This window comes from Elephas maximus, chromosome 9 (genome assembly GCF_024166365.1).
Source record: "Elephas maximus indicus isolate mEleMax1 chromosome 9, mEleMax1 primary haplotype, whole genome shotgun sequence".
Taxonomy (NCBI): Eukaryota; Metazoa; Chordata; class Mammalia; order Proboscidea; family Elephantidae; genus Elephas; species Elephas maximus.
In genome coordinates, this window is record NC_064827.1 from 280,790 (window position 1) to 296,771 (window position 15,982).

The 15,982-nt window shown below is 43.4% G+C and overlaps 1 protein-coding gene across 1 annotated transcript in view; it reads right to left on the reverse strand.

Moving 5' to 3' along the window:
* The window catches only part of CACNA1B (calcium voltage-gated channel subunit alpha1 B), a 310,032-nt gene that overhangs the window by 248,423 nt on the left and 45,627 nt on the right, over positions 1-15,982 (reverse strand). The window contains exons 4-5 of the mRNA XM_049896435.1: positions 2,971-3,062; positions 1,352-1,504 (exon numbers count right to left, since the gene is read on the reverse strand). Of these exons, the coding sequence (XP_049752392.1) occupies positions 1,352-1,504; positions 2,971-3,062 (245 nt within the window). The remainder of the gene's footprint in view (positions 1-1,351; positions 1,505-2,970; positions 3,063-15,982) is intronic.

Consider the following 15,982-nt stretch of genomic DNA (forward strand, 5'->3'; position numbering starts at 1 on the left):
GCTACTGACCCACAAGCCCACACAGAGTAGAAAGGAGATACCAGGGAGCCACTCCAACTTCCAGACCAAAGTGGCAAGCAGCACCCTGCTTCCAAAAAACTCGGCAAAAGGGTAGAAAAATATTTTGAAAACAATACATCTATAACGACACATGAAAAATCCCTCTTATCAACATAAGAGAAGTTGAAGAATTTCTAGGGTAGAAAGCAAATATTCCCAGGCTTACAGGGCAAAACTGCCAACATGTTTATTCTACTCCCCTCCAGATGTCTTGGTAAGAAGCTTATAAAGTAGCCTGTGAAGTCATAGTTTTTCTACTTGTAGACAAGTGCATTTTCTGTGAATAATGACACTTTTATTTCTCCTTCCCAATTCTGGAAACGATTTTTCTCTTTTTCTTGTCTCACAACACTGGCTATGACCACAAATGCTACTGGTGCAGAAGTGACCATGTGGGTCCCTGTTTTGGTCTTGACTTTAAAGGGAAAGCTTCTCAAGTCTTATAATTAAGTACGACGTTTGCAGAAAATTTTAGGGTGTATAAGAAGGTTCCCTTTTATTTCTAGTTTGATAAAAAGTTTTCTTTTTTTTTATCGTGAATGATTTAAAATACAGTGAAAGCTTTTTTTCTGCCTCTATTGAGATGATCATATAAGTTTTCTCTTTTAATCTGTTTGTAGCTCAAGCCAAAAATCAGGGTCATCCTTAACTCTCTTCTTTCTCTTACACTCCATCCACATACAATCTCCCTGGAAATCCTGTTGGCTTTATCTAAGAAATATATCCAGAACTTGACCCATTCTGACCATCTCCACCACAAAACCCCAGCCCCAGCCCCCACCATCTCTCCCCTGGATTGTGATATTCTCCAAATTATTCCTACTTCGATCTTTGCCTCCCTATAGCTTCTCTCCCCAGAGCAGCCAGAGAACCCAGAGACTGTCACCCCCCGCTCAAAGCCATCCATCCTCTCTCAGTCCCCTCAGAGCAGGACTGTGAAGCCCATGTGATTATGCCTCTGTCCTGGTCCTCCTCACCATCAGCTCTGCACTGACGTTCACTGCGCCAAGCCTCTCGGGCTGACAGCAACACTCCTCCCTCTCACTCATTCAGACATCCATTCAGTTGTCACCTCAGTAGAGGTGACCTCACCCAAGTTTCTATTTCAAATATTCCTTTTGTATCCTTCTTAGAGCTTGCCACAATCTGACCTTACTTTATGTGTTTGTTTATTTTTTGTTTGTCAGGGCATTTCCTATGTCCCCTGCAGGACTGTCCCTAAAGCAGTGCCTGTCTGCCAGGTACAGGAGTCTGTGGTCACCCAAGACCAAGGAGGGGCTGCTATGCCTACCTGTGCTGTTGGGGAAACAGGCCTTATGGAATTTTCCCATGTAGAACTCGAGGCCGATGATGGCAAACATGAGGATGGCGAAGAAGAGAAGCAGCCCAATCTGCAGGAGCGGGACCATAGCCTTCATGATGGACTTGAGCACCACCTGCAAACCTTGTCAAAAGCAGGCAGGACAGCAGTCAACAAGCAGAGGAGTGGAAGAGAGGGAGGGTGGGTAGAACAGCAGAGCCTGGGCAGAGTGAGAGCTTCGAGGGCAAGGGAGACCTAAGAGCCCGCAAAGTGAAGAGTGGGCAGTGGTGAGCACAAGTCCTGGGAAAGGAGGACAGATAGTGGGCAGAGCTGAAAATCCTCGGTGGGCCAAACCCAGGGTTCTGAGAGAGGTTGGCTGTGCAGTGTCTCAGTATGTGGAGGGAAAGGAGTGGGGTGTCCAAGCACGAAGTCCAGAGGGGACTGTGGGCTGGTAGACTAGGGAGGGCTCAGGGTGCAGCAAGAACAGGGGATCTGGGGAGAGAAAAGGAGGGGATCACGAGGCGGAAGAGCAGGGGATTCTGGGAAAGGAGAGCAGGGGATAGTGAAGAGGAAAATCAGGGATCCAAAGGGAAAATAGTAGGGGATGTTGAGGGGGAAGTTCAGGGAATGCTGAGGGGGAAGAACAGAGGATGTTAAGGGGTGAGAGCAGGGGATCCTGTGGGGAAGAACAGAGGATACTACGGTAGAAGAGCAGGGACTCCTGAAGGAGAAGAGCAGGGGATTCTGAGGGGGGAAAGCAGGGAATCCTGAGGGGAAGAGCATGGGATCCTGAGGGGGAAAAGTAGGGGATTCTGGGAGGGAAGAGCAGGAGATCCTGGAAGTAAGTCAGGGTATCTGGAGACCCAGCTTCGTGGGGAGAGTGAGGCAGAAGGATGTGTCCCCCTAAGTGCTGAAATCTCATCACTGTTCCCCCTCCAGTTTGCCCCAGCTCTTGGGTACTTGACTGGCAGGGCCCAGGTCTTCCTCACAATGTCCCCAGAGGGACACAGCACCAGCTTCCTGCTCTCCTAGGCTTTTATGTAAACCTGAAACCAAACTTCCACTGTACTGGACAACCATGACCCAGGATGGTCCCTGGTGCTCAGGTCATGCCAGCCATCCTCCCGCCCTCTCATTGGCTCCTTGAGCTGCACAGTCCAGGAGCATGTCTAAAGGCTGGTCTCAGTTTCAGAAGCCCTACTAACCCTGAGCCAAGACAGGCAGCCCTTTGGATGTTTTCTCAGGACTCCTGCCACTTCCGCCTTGGTCCATCCCTCCTTTGTTCTTTTACCCCAGAGGAAAGATCAAGACCTGGAAGTACAGCAAAGTGCGTGAAGAAGAGAAGAGCTTCCGTCTAGGGAAGCCAAGTCAGGGCAAAATAACAGGGCCACCCTCAGGCCCTTATGGGAAAATGGGACAGACTGGAAAATGCCTCCTTCTCCCTCCTTCCACCTGGTCCCTGTGATCAAAAGCAGCAAGCTCAGAGCTCACCAAAGCAAAGGGCCTACTGGCCATGGTGTGTCTGTGTGTCTGTGTGTCTGTGCGTGTGTGTGTGGATGGGGGGGCCAGCGTTTGAGGCAGTTGGGTCTGACTGCCTTTGCTGGACTCACTCGGAATTCCAGACACCAGCTTCAGGGGCCTTAACACACGCACAGCTCGCAGTGTCCGCAGGTCGAAGTCAGTGCCAGCTGTGGTCAGGATCCTGCCAGAAACAGGAGAGGACGGAAGTGAGGGCTTCACCATTGAGTCAGGAAGAGATCACACTCCTTCCCCCACCCATGTGTGTTCTCCCCAGAGCAAGAATACCATCATGCCTGTGTGCCCCACTGTCCCCTGTCTGAGCACAAGGCAAAGGGAGGCTAAATTCAGACCCCTTACCAGGACACATTGACAATGGCATTTTACCCGCATGGATGCTCCCAGTTGAAAGGCACTGCTTCTAAAAAGGCACTTAGCCCAAGCCTGATCCATGAGTCCAAACTAAACCCAACTGCACTCCAAGCAGCGTCCTGAGAAGTGGTGGTGAGTGGGGGCAGAAGCGGGATAGAGCCTGAAAGACTCCTGAACATCACCACATATCACCCCTCCATGCCCTGCCTCAGTAGGACAGGAAAATGTGAGGCTGGGAAGGTGGAGTAAAGGGTTCAGAGGACTCAGGCAAACCATGCCCATCAGTTCCATTCTCATAAAAACAGACTTTAATGCCTCCCATCATGCAGTATAATGGATTGCTTTTATATGGCCATGGTCTCATAACTCCCACCAAATGATTGGGTGGGACTATGCCAATAAGTTGCTTGTGGCCCACCAAGGGGATTAGACAGCTTGCTAATAATGCAAACAAGGTGCATGGCACCCTTGTGGGGGTGGGACCATGCAAATAAGATGTATGGAACCCTAACAAGGGATTGGGCAGTTTTGCCACTCTGTTAAGATTAACATGAGCCATCCCAGAAGCAGAAAAGGGGGACCTCACTACCACTGAAAAGAAGAGCCAGGCATGGAGCGTCTTCTCTGGACACGAGGTTCCTGTGCTGAGAACCTCCTAGACCCAGAAGACAGAGATAGCTGTAACATTGGAGACCACATGAGATGGCGAGAAGCAGTGGCAGAGGAACAGTGGCAGCAGAACCAGGAGATCAACGCGAGATGGCACAGTGGGTTTCCTGGGCCACAGAGCAAGGTGGTTACAGTAGGCTTACCAACAAACAGAGCACAGCAGCTGAGTACCTTCAGGCAGGATACTTGTTGGCAGAGTGGGGTGCTTCCGGGCCCTTACTGGCGAAGCCAAAGAGCTTCGTAACATTTGCCTGAGCTGGACAGATGCCAGGTCAAGGGTCCCAGAGGTCAAGGGTCCCAGAGGTCAAGGGAGAAGCTTGCCTGCAGACACAGCCGAGGAGCTATCCTGACCAAAGAATTGTATCTTGAGTTGTTCCTGATCCTGAATTGTAAACTGTTACTTTCTTAATAAAATCCATAATTGTGAGTACGGTCTGCGAGTTCTGTATGGCCATTACAATGAATTATGCAACCCAGCAGAGAAGTATAGTGCCATGGGAAGGACGGCTGGTGTCAGAATTGGGGAGAAGATTGGAAGGTGGAGGTATGTTTGATCTCCACCTCTCAGGGATCAGCCTTGGGCTGATGATGATAGTGATTTTATATCCTCCCCCTTGTGAATTTACACGAGGAGATTGGATGACACTATCACCATGCCATTTTTAAACATTTAAAAAAAATAAAACAAAACTCCCTTGACCCCATCCATCTCCCACCGCAGCCCATTTTTCTGCTCCCCTCACATCAAAACTCATGGTGTCAAATACTAGGGAAGTCAGTATAACTTCTCCTAGGCAAGGTCATGGAAGCTCTATAGACACACCCAAACTCCCTGAGGGACCAAATTACAGAGCTGAGGGCTGTGGGAACTAAGGTCTCAAGGAAACATCTAGCTCAATTGGCATAACATTACTTTATAAAGAAAATTTTATACATTCTACTTTGGTGAGTAGCGTTAAGAGCTTGTGAGTGGCCATCTAAGATACTTCACTGGTCTCACCCCATCTGGAGCAACGGAGAGTAAAGAAAACCAAAGATGCAAGGGAAAGGTTAGTCCAAAGGGCTAATGGACCACAACTACCACAGTCTCCACCAAACTGAGCCCAGCACAACTAGATGGTGCCTGGCTACTAACACCAACTGTTCTGACAGGGATCACAACAGAGGGTCCCGCACAGAGCTGGAGAAAAATGTAGAACAAAATTCTAACTCATACACACACGCAAAAAAGATCAGACTTACTGGTCCGACAGAGGCTGGAGAAACCCCAAGAATATGGCCCCCGGACACCCTTATAGCTTAGTAATGAAGTCACTCCTGAGGTTCACCCTTCAGTCAAAGATTAGACAGGCCTATAAAACAAAATGAGATTAAAGGGGCACGCCAACCCAGGGGCAAGGACGGGAAGGCAGGAGGGGACAGGAAAGCTGGTAATGGGGAATACTAGGTGGAGAAGGGAAGAGTGTTGACATGTCATGGGGTTGGCAACCAATGTCACAAAACAGTATCTGTATTAATTGTTTAATGAGAAACTAGTTTGCTCTGTAAATCTTCATCTAAAGTACAATTAAAAAAGTAAATAAAAAACTCATGGTGTCCACTTCTTCACTTTTCAGTTCTCTTTAGCCTTCTCCAACTAGGTTCTTGCCTGCCACTCCAGCGAAATGCTCTGATCAAGCCTTTCTCTCACCAGCTCCAATGATCAAATCTCCTTTATAAGAAGTTTCTTCTCTTGCCCTCATTTCAACACGCTCTTGTTTTCTTCCTAATTCTCTGGGGGCTCTTTCTCAGTCTCACTTGCTAGCTTTGCCTCCTCTACAAGACTCAAACATTGGGTGCCACAGGGCCCACTCCATGTGTCATCTCCTAATAACTTTAAATACCATCGTGTGCCTATTACTCCCAAATTTACATCTGTAACCCCAGCCTGGAGCTCCCAGCTCAAAGATCCAACTCCCTTTTTAGCATTTCCACTCAAATAACAAAAAAGCATATCAAACCTGACGTAACTAAAGAACTCATGATTCTCACTCTCAATATGCTGTTTCCCCAGTGTTCCTACTCTCAGTAAATCGTTGTTTAAGCCAAAACCAAGACTCTGTCCCTGACTCCTCTCTCTCATACTGCACGTCCAACTTGCCCACAATTCTGGGATCTACCTTTAAAATACACCCACGACTCTTGGTGAAAAGAGTTTTGTGCTTCCTGCTGTAAATACATGGCAGCGAGAGGTAAAATGTGAGGTGGAGTTGGGGACAAAAAATAAGATAAATCTCTCAGAGAAAAATAAATGAAGGGTAACAAGAAATTCCCCTATTCAAATCCAAATGCCACAGCACATGAGGAAAGCCAATGCTGAGAGATATTCAATAGTCAATTATTAGAAGATGAATTAAGTTCATATGAAATTACATTATGAAGCAAAAATGGGTAGATGTAAAGAATGAGCTAGAAGTCTTGTGAGTAAACAAATAATATGTTTCAGAACTCAATAATATATGATACAAAGTATAGACTGATGGTCTGAACAACTCTTTAAAGACCTCTTTAAAGTGTTGAAAAGTGAAGATGCCACCTTGAGGACTAAGGTGCTCCTGACCCAAGCCATGGTATTTTCAATCACCTCATATGCATGCAAAAGCTGGACAATTGGTAAGGAAGACCAAAGAAGAATTGACGCCTTTGAACTGTGGTGTTGGCAAAGAATATAGAATATACCATGGCCTGCCAAAAGAATGAACAAATCTGTCTTGGAAGAACTACAACCAGAATGCTCCTTAGAAGCAAGGCTGGCGAGACTACGTCTCACATACTTGGGACATGTTATCTGGAGGAATCAGTCCCTGGAGAAGGACATCACAGTTGGTAAAGTAGAGGGTCAGAGAAAAAAAGGAAGGCCCTCAGTGAGATGGTTTGACACAGTGGCAGCAACAACAGGCTCAAGCATCGCAACGACTGTGAGGGTGGCGCAGGACAAGGCAGTGTTTTGTACTGTTGTCCATGAGGTCGCTATGAGTCAGAAACAACTTGACGGCACCTAAAAACAATAGACTGGAAACCCAGTTTTAGAGTGCTAATGACGTAAAACACAGTATGAAGGCTAGTACTAAGGAATTCACTGGTAACTATCAGAAAAACAAGGGAAAAAATTGAAAGAGCAGTTAAGTGACAAGGAGGATAGGTCAGAGACTCCAGCACACATCAAAACTGAGTTCCAGAAGGAAAATACAGGGAATGGTGAGGAAGAAACATTTGAAGATATAACAGAGGAGAAATTTCCAGAATAAAAGACAGGAGTTCTCAGATTTAAAGATTAAAAATACCAATCAGATAAATAACTTGGATCCACAATCAACACCCGTTGAAGCAGCAGTCAAGAAATCAAATGATGTATTGCTTAGGGCAAATCTGCCACAAAAGACCTCTTGTAAAGTGTTGAAAAGCAAAGATGTCATTCTGAGGACTAAGATGTCCTGTCCTAAGCCATGGTATTTTCAATTGCCTCATATGCATGAGAAAGCTGAACAACGAATAAGGAAGACCGAAAAAGAATTGATGACTTTGAATTACGGTGTTGGTGAAGGACACTGAATATACGTGGACTGCCAGAAGAACAAGCAAGTCTGTCTTAGAAGAAGTACAGCCAGAGTGCTCCCTGGAAGCAAGGATGTTGAGACTTTGTCTCACGTAGTTTGGACATGTTATCAGGAGGGACCAGTCCCTGGAGAAGGACATCATGCTTGGTAAGATAGAGGGTCATCAAAAAAGAGGAAGACTCTCAACGAGATAGAGTGACACAGTGGCTACAACAATGGGCTCAAACATAGCAACAATTGCGAGGATGGAACAGGACCCGGCAGCGTTTCCTTCTGTGGTGCACACGGTTGCTATAAGTCAGAATCAACTCAACAGCCCCTAACAACAACAACAACAACAACAGACTCCATAGCTAGAAAAACTATGAGGAATGACAGACGATCAAGCATAAAAATAAAATCTTAAAAGCTACTAGAAAGAAAAGACAAAATATCTAGAAAAGAAGAATTAAAAAGAGGACTTAACCTCAGCAAAAATATGCTAGAAAAAAACTAAGTAATGCATTCAAAGCCCAGCAAGAAAATAGCTGTCACCTTAGAACTTTATATCCAGCTAAAGTGTCAGTGACAACTGAGGATAAAATAACACACTTTCGAGCATAAAATAAGTCATCACCCCAGACCTTCAGCAAACCATAAACTTAAAACATCAAGAAAATTAAATCCAAAGGGAATGCATAAAATACAAGAAATAGTTAAATTTAATTAACCACTGTCTTTTAAAAAGTTATATTCAGTTTTTAGTGTGATGTTTTTTGCATGTAAAACTATAGCCTAGGCGACAATGAAAATATTTACAGAAGGGGTTGTTCCACGTGTAATTACAGCAAACTGCAGTAGAGAGAGTAAATCACTCTTCATTATGCTTGACCCAAACCCAGTGAACCAGTGCCGTTGAGTCGATTCCGGCTCATAGTGACCCTATAGGACAGAGTAGAACTGCCTCGTAGAGTTTCCAAGAAGCGCCTGGTGGATTCGAACTGCTGACCCTTTGGTTAGCAGCCGTAGCACTTAACCACCAAGCAACCAGGGTTTCCTATGCTTGACTAGAGGATGGCAAACCTATTCTGTTAAGGATCAGATAGTAAACATTTAGGCATTGCAGGTCACGCAGTTTCTGTGGGAACTACTCAACTCTGTAGCTGTAGCATAAAAACAACCATAGATATATGTAAATGAAAGGGCAGGGCTGTTTTCCAATAGAATTTCATTTCCAAACACAGGCAGTGGCCAGATGGGTAGTAGTTTGCCACGCCCTGTGTTAGACAAACAAATAACGTATATGTTGTTGTTAGGTGCCCTCAAGTCAGTTCCAACTCACAGTGAGCCCAGTTAAAACAGAACAAAACATTGCCCAGTCCTGCACCATCCACACAATTGTTGTTATGCTTCAGCCCACTGTTGCAGCCGCTGTGTCAATCCATCTCATTGAGTGTCTTCCTCTTTTTCTCTGACCCTCTACTTTACCAACATGATGTCCTTCTCCAGGGACTGATCCCTCCATCAGTATGTCCCAAAGTATGTGACATGTAGACTCATCATCTTTGCTTCTAAGAAGCATTCTGGTTGTGCTTCTTCTAAGACAGATTTGTTCTTTTTTTTTTTTTTGCAGACCAGGGTATATTCACTATTCTTCATCAGCACCACAATTCGAAGGTGTCAATTCTTCTTCGGTCTTCCTTATGCTCCAGCTTTTAGCAGGCATATGAGGCAATTGGGTCAGGCACACATTAGTCTTCAAGGTGACAACTTTGATTTTCAACACTTTAAAGAGGTCTTTCACAGCAGATTTGCCCAATGCAATGTGTCTTTAGATTTCTCGACTCCTGATTTCATGAGCGTTGACTATGGATCCAAGTAAAATGAAATCCTTTACAACTGCAGTCTTTTCTCCATTTATCATGATGTTGCTTATTGGTCCATTTGTGACAATTTCTGTTTTCTTTATGTTGAGGTGTAATCCATACTGAAGGCTGTGGTCTTTGATCTTCAACAGTAAGTGCTTCAAGTTCTCATCACTTTCAGCAAGCATGGTTGTGTTAACCTCATAACACAGGTTGTTAATGAGTCTTCCTCCAATCCTGATGCCCATTCTTCTTCATATAGTCCAGCTTCTCAGGTTATTTGCTCATCATACGGATTGAATAACTACAGTGAAAGGATACAACCCTGACACGTACCTTTCCTGACTTTTAACCACGCGGTACCCCCGTGTTCTGTTTGAACAACTGCCTCTTGATATATGTACAGATTCCTCATGAGAACAATTAACAGTTCTGTAATTTCCATTCTTTGAAATGTTATCCATAATTTATTATGATCCAGACAGTTGAATGCCTTTGCATAGTCAATAAGACACAGGTAAACATCTTTCTAGTATTCTCTGCTTTCAGCCAGGATCCATCTGACATCACCAATGTTATCCCTGATTCCACATCCTCTTCTGAATCCAGCTTGAATTTCTGGCAGTTCCCTGTCAGTATACTGCTGCGGCTGCTCTTGAATGATTTTCAGTAAAATCTTACTTGCATGTGATATTAATGATGATGTTGTTGTTAGGTACCGTCAAGTCGGTTCCGACTCATAGCGACCCCAGGCACAACAGAACAAAACACTACCCGGTCCTGCGCCATCCTCACAATAGTTGTTATGCTTGAGCTCATTGTTGCAGCCACTGTGTCAATCCACCTCGTTGAGGGTCTTCCTTTTTTCCGCTGACCCTGTACTTTGCCAAGTATGATGTCCTCCTCCAGGGGCTGATCCCTCCTGACAACATGTTCAAAGTATGTAAGATGCAGTCTCACCATCCTTGCTTCTAAGGAGCATTCTGGCTGTACTTCTTCTAAAACAGATTTGTTCGTTCTTTTGGCAGTCCATGGTATATTCAGTATTCTTCACCAACACCACAATTCAAAGGCATCAATTCTTCTTCGGTCTTCCTTATTCACTGTCCAGCTTTCAAATGCATATGATACGATTGAAAATACCATGGCTTGGGTCAGGTGCACCTTAGTCCTCAAGGTGACATCTGTGCTTTTCAACACATTAAAGAGTTCCTTTGCAGCAGATTTACCCAATGCAAGGCGTCGTTTGATTTCTTGGCTGCTACTTCCATAGCTGTTGATTGTGGATCCAAGTAAAATGAAATCCTTGACAACTTCAATCTTTTTTCCGTTTATCATGATGCTGCTCATTGGTCCATTTGTGACAATTTCTGTTTTGTTTACGTTGAGGTGTAATTCATACTGAAGGCTGTGCTCTTTGATCTTCATTATTAAGTGTTTCAAGTCCCTTCCACTTTCAGCAAGTGAGGTTGTAACATTGCATAACGCAGGTCGTTAATGAGTCTTCCTCCAATCCTGATGCCCTGTTCTCCTTTGTATAGTCCAGCTTCTTGGGTTATTTGCTCAGCCTACAGATTGAGTAGGTATGGTGAAAGGATACAACCCTGATGCACACATTTCCTGAATTTAAACTAATCAGTATCCCCTTGTTCTGTCCGAACAACTGTCTCTTGATCTATGTAAAGGTTCCTCATGAGCACAATTAAGTGTTCTGGAATTCCCATTCTTCACAATGTTATCCATAATTTGTTATGAGCCACACAGTCAAATGCCTTTGCATAGACGATAAAACACAGGTAAACATCCTTCTGGTATTTTCTGCTTTTAGCCAGGATCCATCTGACATTAGCAATGATATCTCTGGTTCCATGTCCTCTTCTGAAACCAGCCTGAATTTCTGGCAGTTCCCTGTTGATATACTGCTGCAGCCGCTTTTAAATGATCTTCAGCCAAATTTTGCTTGCGTGTGATATTAATGATATTGTTTGATAATTCCCACATTCGGTTGGATCACCTTTCTTGGGAATAGGCATAAATATGGATCTCTCCCAGTCGGCTGGCCAAGAAGATGTCTTCCACATTTCCTTTGATAGAGAAGTGAGCACGTCCAGCGCTGCATCTGTTTGTTGAAACATCTCAATTGATATTCTGTCAATTCCTGGAGCCTTGTCTTCCGCCAGTGCCTCCAGAACAGCTTGGATTCTTCCTTCAGTACCATTGGTTCCTCAACATATGCTACCTCTGAAATGGTTGAACGTCCACCAGTTCCTTTTGGTATAGTGATCCTGTGTATTCGTTCCACCTTCTTTTGATGCTTCCTGCGTCGTTTAATATTTTCCCCATAGAATCCTTCGATATTGTAACTCAAGGCTTGTATTTTTTTCTTCAGTTCTTTCGGCTTGAGAAATGCTGAGCATGTTCTTCCTTTTTGGTTTTCTATCTCCAGGTCTTTGCACATGTCATTATAATACTTTACTTTGTCTTCTTGAGCCACCCTTTGAAATCTTCTATTTAGCTCTTTTACTTCATTGTTTCTTCCTTTTGCTTTAGCTACTCAGCATTCAAGAGTAAGTTTCAGAGTCTCTTCTGACATGATTTTGGTCTTTTCTTTCTTTCCTGTCTTTTTAATGACCTCTTGCTTTCTCCATGTAAGATGTCCTTGATGTCATTCCACAACTTATCTGGTATTCAGTCATTAATTAGTGTTCAATGCATCAAATCTATTCTTGTGATGGTCTCTAAATTCAGGGATATACTCAAGGTTGTACTTTGGCTCTCATGGACTTATTCCAATTTTCTTCAGTTTCAACCTGAACTTGCATATGAGCAATTGATGGTCTGTTCCACAGTTGGCTCTGGCTTTGTTTTGGTTGATGATATTGAGCTTTTCCATCATCTCTTTCCACAGATGTAAGTGATTTGATTCCTGTGTATTCTACCTGGTGAGGTCCACCACACCTCATGTTGTTGGAAAAAAGGTATTTGCAATGAAGAAGACATCAGTCTTGCAAAATTCTACCATGCAATCTCTGGCATCATTTCTATCACCAAGGCCATATTTTCCAACTACAAATCCCTCCTGTGTTTCTGACTTTCGCCTTCCAATCACTGCTAACTATCAATGCTTCCTGATTGCATGCTCCATCAATTTCAGACTGCAGAAGTTGGTAAATATCTTCAATTTCTTTGTCTTTGGCCTTAGTGGTTGGTGAGTAAACTTGGATAACAGTCGTATTAATGGATCTTCTTTGTAGGCATATGGATAATATCTGATCACAGACAGTGTTGTACTGCAGGACACATCTTGAAATGCTCTTTTTGACAAAGAATGCAACACCATTCCTCTTCAAGTTGTCATTCCAGCGTAATAGACCATATGATTGCCTGATTCAAAATGGCCAATACCAGTCTGTTTCAGCTCTCTAATGCCTAGGATATCGATGTTTACGGGTTCCATTTCATTTTTGACAATTTCCCATTTTCCTAGATTCATACTTCATACATTCCAGGGTCCAATTATTAATGATGTTTGCAGCTATTTCTTCTCATTTTGAGTCATGTCGCATCAGCAAATGAAGGCCCCGAAAGCTTTACTCCATCCACATCATTAAGGTAGACTCTACTTTGAGGAGGCAGCTCTTCCCCAGTCATCTTTTGAGCACCTTCCAACCTGGGGGGCTCATCTTCCAGCACTATATCAGACAATGTTCCGCTGCTATTCATAAGGTTTTCACTGGCTAATGCTTTTCAGAAGTAGATCGCTGGGTCCTTCTTCCTAGTCTGTCTCATTCAGGAAGCTCAGCTGAAACCTGACCTCCTTGGGCGACCCTGCTGGTATTTGAATACCAGTGGCATAGCTTCCAGCATCACAGCAACACATAAGCCCCCACGGTACAACAAACTGACAGATGTGTGGGGATAACATATACGTATGTGTGTGTACGTCTGAGTATATTTAAACCAAACCTGTTGCCATCAAGTAGATTCGAACTTATAGCACTTTATAGGACAGAGTAGAACTGCCGTATGTGGTTTCCAAGGAAAGGCTGGTGGATTTGAACTGCCAATCTTTTGGTTAGCAGCTGAGCTCTTAACCACTGTGCTATAATGTTAGGGATATCCAGTAAATGGATAGATATACTATCTATATTCAAACCAGCAGAGGGGAAAAAGGGTGGGGGGGAGAGGGAGGAGAGATAATACAGAATATTTTGTCAATCTACAGAAGTCAGGGGAAAAAAAAGCAAAGAAAGAGTATAAAGAAAAAACAAAATAAAATAGTAGAAATAAGTTCAAATATATCAGTAACCACAAGAAATATAAATGAATTTTAATGTCCTGTTAAAGAATACAGGTTATTAAATTGGGTTTTTAAAAATCCAACAGTATGCTACTTACAAGAGACACACATAAAACAAAAACACACATAAAAGTTGAAAATAAAGGGATAAAAAGGATATACTAAGTAAATACTACAGAAAAGAAAGTTGATATAATAATATTAAAGACAAAATAGAATTTTAGGCAAAAACCATTAATAGGGCTAATATGTTGCTTTTGTTGGGTGCCTTTGAGTCGGTTCCGGCTCATAGTGACTGCAGGCACAACAGAACGAAACACTGCCCAGTCCTGCGCCATCCTTATGATCGTTGTTGTGCTTGAGCCCATTGTTGCAGCCACTGTGTCAATCCATCCCGTTGAGGGTCTTCCTCTTTTCCGCTGACCCTGTACTTTGCCAAGCATGATGTCCTTCTCCAGGGACTGATCCCTCCTGACAATATGTCCAAAGTATGTGAGACGCAGTCTTGTCATCCCTGCTTCTAAGGAGCATTCCGCCTGTATTTCTTCCAAGATTTGTTCATTCTTCTTGCAGTCCATGGTATATTCAATATTCTTCACCAACACCACAATTCAAAGACGTCAATTCTTCTCCAGTCTTCTTTGTTCGTTGTCCAGCTTTCACACGCATATAACATGATTTAAAATACCACGGCTTGGGTCAGGCGCACCTTAGTGTTCAAGGTGACATCTTTGCTCTTCAACACTTTGAAGAGGTCCTTTGCAGCAGATTTGCACAATGCAATGCATTTGTTGATGTCTTGACTGCTGCCTCCATGGCTGTTGATTGTGGATCCAAGTAAAATGAAATCCTTGACAACCTCAATCTTTTCTCCATTTATCATGATGTTGCTTATTGGTCCAGTTGTGACAATTTCTGTTTTCTGTGGTCTTTGATCTTCATTAGTATTTCAAGTACTCTTCGCTTTCAGCAAACAAGGTTGTATCATCTGCATAGTGCAGATTGTTCATGAGTCTTCCTCCAGTCCTGATACCCCGTTCTTCTTCATATAGTCTGGCTTCTCGTATTACTTGTTCAGCATACAGATTGAATAGGTATGCTGAAATAATACAACCCTGACACACACCTTTCCTGACTTTAAACTAATCAGTATACCCTTCTTCTGTCTGAACAACTGCCTCTTGATCCATGTAAAGGTTCCTCATGAGCACAATTAAGTGTTCTGGAATTCCCATTCTTCACAATGTTATCCATAATTTGTTATGAGCCACACAGTTGAATGCCTTTGCATAGTCAATAAAACACAGGTAAACATCCTTCTGGTATTTTCTGCTTTTAGCCAGGATCCATCTGACATCAGCAATGATATCCCTGGTTCCATGTCCTCTTCTGAATCCAACCTGAATTTCTGGCAGCTCCCTGTCAATATACAGCTGCAGCTGCTTTTGAACGATCTTCAGCCAAATTTTGCTTGCGTGTGATATTAATGATATTGTCTGATAATTCCCACATTCGGTTGGATCACCTTTCTTGGGAATAGGCATAAATATGGATCTCTCCCAGTCAGCTGGCCAAGAAGATGTCTTCCACATTTCTTGGCATAGACGAGTGAGCACGTCCAGTGCTGCATCTGTTTCTTGAAACATCTCAGTTGATATTCCATCAATTCCTGGAGCCTTACTTTTCGGCAGTGCCTTCAGAGCAGCTTGGACTTCTTCCTTCAGTACCATCGGTTCCTGATCATATGCCACCTCTTGAAATAGTTGAACATCTACTAATTCTTTTTGGTATAATGACTCTGTGTATTCCTTCCATCTTCTCTTGATGCTTCCTGCGTCATTTAATATTTTCCCCATAGAATCCTTCACTATTGCAACTCGAGGCTTGAATCTTTTCTTCAGTTCTTTCAGCTTGAGAAACACTGAGCGTGTTCTACCCTTTTGGTTTTCTATCTCCAGCTCTTTGCACATGTCATATAATGCTTTACTTTGTCTTCTCAAGATGCTCTTTGAAATCTTCTCTTCAGTTCTTTTACTTCATCATTTCTTCCTTTTGCTTTAGCTGCTCGACATTCGAGAGCAAGTTTCAGAGTCTCCTCTGACATCCATCTTAGTCTTTTCTTTCTTTCCTGTCTTTTCAATGACCTCTTGCTTTCTTCATGGATGATGTCCTTGATGTCATTCCACAACTACTCTGGTATTCAGTTGTCAGTGTTCAGTGCATCAAATCTATTCTTGAGATGGCCTCTAAATTCAGGTGGGATATACTCCAGGTCATATTTTGGTTCTCGTGGACTTGCTCTGATTTTCTTCAGTTTCAGCTT